Source organism: Anneissia japonica, unplaced genomic scaffold, assembly GCF_011630105.1.
Source record: "Anneissia japonica isolate Jap-2015-1 unplaced genomic scaffold, ASM1163010v1 scaffold288014_len389662_cov180, whole genome shotgun sequence".
In the NCBI taxonomy this organism is placed as follows: domain Eukaryota; kingdom Metazoa; phylum Echinodermata; class Crinoidea; order Comatulida; family Comatulidae; genus Anneissia; species Anneissia japonica.
In genome coordinates, this window is record NW_022737244.1 from 372,069 (window position 1) to 376,289 (window position 4,221).

The 4,221-nt window shown below is 33.1% G+C and overlaps 1 protein-coding gene across 1 annotated transcript; it reads right to left on the reverse strand.

Moving 5' to 3' along the window:
• Positions 1-277: 277 nt before the first annotated feature.
• Positions 278-1,453, reverse strand: LOC117117259 (galactosylceramide sulfotransferase-like). The gene has a single exon (XM_033261505.1). It carries the CDS (start codon positions 1,451-1,453, stop codon positions 278-280), a length of 1,176 nt encoding a protein of 391 aa, XP_033117396.1.
• Positions 1,454-4,221: the final 2,768 nt, after the last annotated feature.

The window sequence follows — 4,221 nt, forward strand, 5'->3', positions numbered from 1 at the left end:
AAAAAAATAAAACAAAAAACAAAAAAAAAAAAAAAAAAAAAAAAAAAAAAAAAAAAAAAAAAACAGTAGTTCGCAAGAACACACACCATGTTTCATATTGGTAAATTTCATCTTGCGCATAGCTTTTCTTTTTCTTTTTTTTCTCAACACTACCCGGCATGTTATGTGAACCACCGATTTGCTACATAAGATATGTAGGCCTACTGTAGTACCACTGAGTTACTTTACTTTAAGTGAGCTTGTATATGAGTGGCATTGAAAGACAGGCATCTTTGGCTTATTCACCAAGTTCCTCAGCATCACCACCACCACCCCCACCGCGTACAGTTCTATTTGTATTTCCCTTCATCATATTCTTGAGGTGAGGATTCAAATCTGTAGTGCCGGAGGTAACACTCTCACATATGTAAGCTAAATCAAGCAACAAAATGTAACCATTACCAAAATTGCATTCGTCTAATTTACCAACACGCCTGCAAATTCCGCCATGGCCGGTAACATTACCACGAACCATGTCGAAAGCAATCTTTTTTGTCTTACGGAATGTTTGCACTTTTTCATTAGCAACACATGTTTTAAAAACAAATGAAGTCATGTTACGGAACGCAGATAAGTCGTCTTGAAATTTTGGACCATAGTCCTTTATAAGTTTATGTAAACGCTTGAGAAAGTGAGAGTATATTTTCGTGTCTATCCAATTCCACTTTGATATATTTTTACGAATGTCCACATTTAAAGTAGCGCGCGAACTTCTCACGTTTCGAGGCAAATACAAAATGTCTTTAAATTCCCAACAAAGCCTTTTCTTCAGTAATAACAATGATTCGTCAAAATATTCGGTTATCATTACTAGATCAAGTTCATTATCCAATCGTTTAATCGTATAATCAACAACAAAACTATTAGGACATTTCGCAGGATCAACGCCCAAATTCCAAATCTGACTATTACGAGAAATTAAGCGCTGAGATCTTTTCAATGGAGTCCAATATTTAAGTGGATCTTTAAAGAAAACCTGTAACCTCTGTGTTTTATTTAATGAACTGTCTCTTATAGCGGCTGCCCCAACATTAAAAAAATCAAAAGCAGATTCGAACTGAGAGACCGGGTTTCGTAATAAAGTCACATAAATCGAGTTATTTTCCATAAACGAGTCATAAACCGGCCTATTATATGGAGCATGTAGCGCAAAAACATTGTACTTATAATTTTTATAATCTCCTTGTTTGACGCCCATCGGGGGTACGAAGTTCATCTTAGAATTAAAATTAATCAAGTTTGTAACGGGCAAATGTTTTTGTTTTCCTTCTTTAATGACCACATTTAGTTTGTTGTCGAAAGCATATTGTTCAAGTATTCGTGCTAGCGTTGTTCCGCCTGTTTTGTAAGTTTTCAAAAACACGATGTTTTTCCTCGGCGTGCAACTTCGTAGGCCTACGGGCTGTGTTACCATATTCCTAATATAGTTATGTAAAAGCAATTTGTGTTAATGAATAAACAATAGTTAAAGTAGCACCTTAAAAAACGCAAGCTTTCAGAGGCATTCAACTTTCTAATAATAAAGAAAAATAAACAGTTCAATATAAAAATTTAAAACAAAGTATGAATTCGGTTGAATATAAGAAACGGTACGGTAAGTAAATAAGCAAGACATCTAATAAACAAAAACTCAGCTTATGTTTATCTGACCATACGCATTATTTTTTTAGTAAAAGCCTAACCGGAATCATCGTAAATATGCTAAACCCCATTCGGCTATGAAACATGAAGCCTTTAATAAAAATATATAAAATAAAAAGTTCTGTGGAAAAGTGCAGCAACTTATTCACATCTGGCTAAAAACAAACATGTATTTATTTTTAATATTAAAAGCTTTAGGAATCTAAGCGGGATACAAATAATTTGTTGGCGGCATACCACTAGGTGAACAATTGGATGCAAAAAATGACTAAGGCCTAAACATAAAAATGTAAGTTCTAGAGTTAAATAGATATCATAAAAGTCAAGGTAGGCATATTTACCTGTGCAATACTGTATGTTGGGTATTGCTGCCTTTTGTTCTTTTATGAATTACATTACAATTTGGAATCCATGTTATTACATTAAGCAATACAGCAGTTATACAAGCCAGAAAAAATATCTGAAAAAGAAATAGGCCTAATCAAAAACATCATAATAACAAAAACACTTGATCTGGGTAAATGAACATTTTGTTTGTGTTTGTAGAAACGGTATTTTTCGTAGAATTACATCGCTTTATAATAATTGTATTTGTGAAAATTAAATTATTTATGATATTTTCCATTGAACATTTTTTTAAATTACATATGAATTAGTTAAATAATTTATTATGTAGGCCCTATTTATAATGTTATGTTTTTAATTGATTACGTAAATTTTTTATATTTTTTATTTTTATTCTGTAATTTGTGTGTCTACACTGTTGATTGTACAACAAATAAATTAAATTATAGTTTATACATAACTGAAACAACAAACTTGAAAATGAATGAATAAACAACATCACAGGAAAAGTAATAACAACAAGAATTAAGAAGAAAACACAATTAATCCCACTGGGACCGGAGGATGTCCGGGTGGGTTTTAAATATAAATCAAATTTTAAAATCTAGGCCTACTTCTTTACTATCTTTTTCTTCTAACGTACCTTAAAAATTCGATCCATTGATATCGATTTATCCGGTAACTTAGGCCTATCTGGTTGATATGCACATTCTGAACAACAGTTAGAATATTTACGTACAGGTCGAAAAATCCGGCACTTATGTGATGAAAGCATGAAACTTGGCACATTTGTACTACTTGTGCTATGAATCGTATAATGAATATTTTCAGGTAGGGACTTACGTCTACAGCGCCCTCTATCGACCAGAAAAGGTAAATTTATATTTTTAGTCATTATTTGTTATTTATTAGTAGTCCCATTAATAAAAGTAATATGACGAATAGCATGGGTCTATAAAAGTAAAAATTACAATTAAAAGCGCAATCTAGTGGTCAAAAAATAAAATATATATTTTAGCTATATTTAATATATATATATACACTGTTAGATATGCTTAAAAGTAATAATGACAGATAACTTCAGTTTTTTTAACGTAAAAATCCAATTTAAGCGTCCTAAAGTGGCGAATATTTTAATATTATATAGGCTGTTTTAGTATGCACATGTTTTTACTACTCTGAGTAGTGGCAAACATTAATTTTGGGGTTTTTTTTAAATAATCATTTTCTTTTTTCGATTAACTTTTGAATGGTATATAACTTGTTATATAAATCCCCTTGCTATAATCCTTATGGAATAAATGAATCAAGGTATCAGTAAAAATTAGAGAAATTTTAACTAAATTTATGTGTACAGAGTACACTTGACTACACATACAGTGAAAAGCTACTCTGCTGCTTAGTAACTTCAACAAATGTTATAAAATGTATCAAAACTGTAACAAGTAGGCGACAGGCAACATAAGCCTGGTTCTCACGAGAGCCCCTATCCGGATCGGGAGCTAACCGTTAGCGCTAACCGTTAGCACCTGTGTAAGAACGTCCGATCGGATAGTAACCGATCGGGCGTTCTTACACAAGCGCTATCGGTTAGCACGTTAGGCGTGTTTCTATCATCAACCTATCACACGTACGCGTTTACAATTTCCAGTTTCTTATTGGCCAGTAATTCGATCATCATATTCTTAGTATCCGGATCGGGATCTTCTCGTATGGATGCACGGCAGCTAACGGTTAGCAGGATCCGGATCCTGCTAACCGATAGCTGCCGTGTGAGAACATAGCCATAAAGATTCAGCCATGTTAACACAAATTGACATTTTTTAACCTGATGTTCTATAATTAGTACAACTTGAGACTTCTACTACTGTACTTCTGCGATAATGTAGGTCATGTAGTAACTTCATTTTACATAATTATACCTTTTATGATTAACATCATAATGCCAGGCCCCTTTCTCTTAACAGCAAGTAGACAATGCCGTAGCCAGCTATTGGGACAGTTGGGAGAGTCCCACACAATTTTTAATGTGTCCACAAAGAATGGGGTCCACACCAAAATCGGCCCAAATTTAATGCAATTTCATACATAAAATGGGCCCAGATTTCTAATATTTATCCTAAAATGGGCATAACTTTTAGAAAATGGGTCCAGATTTTTCATATTTTGCGGAAAATGGGTCCAAATTATTTGAAT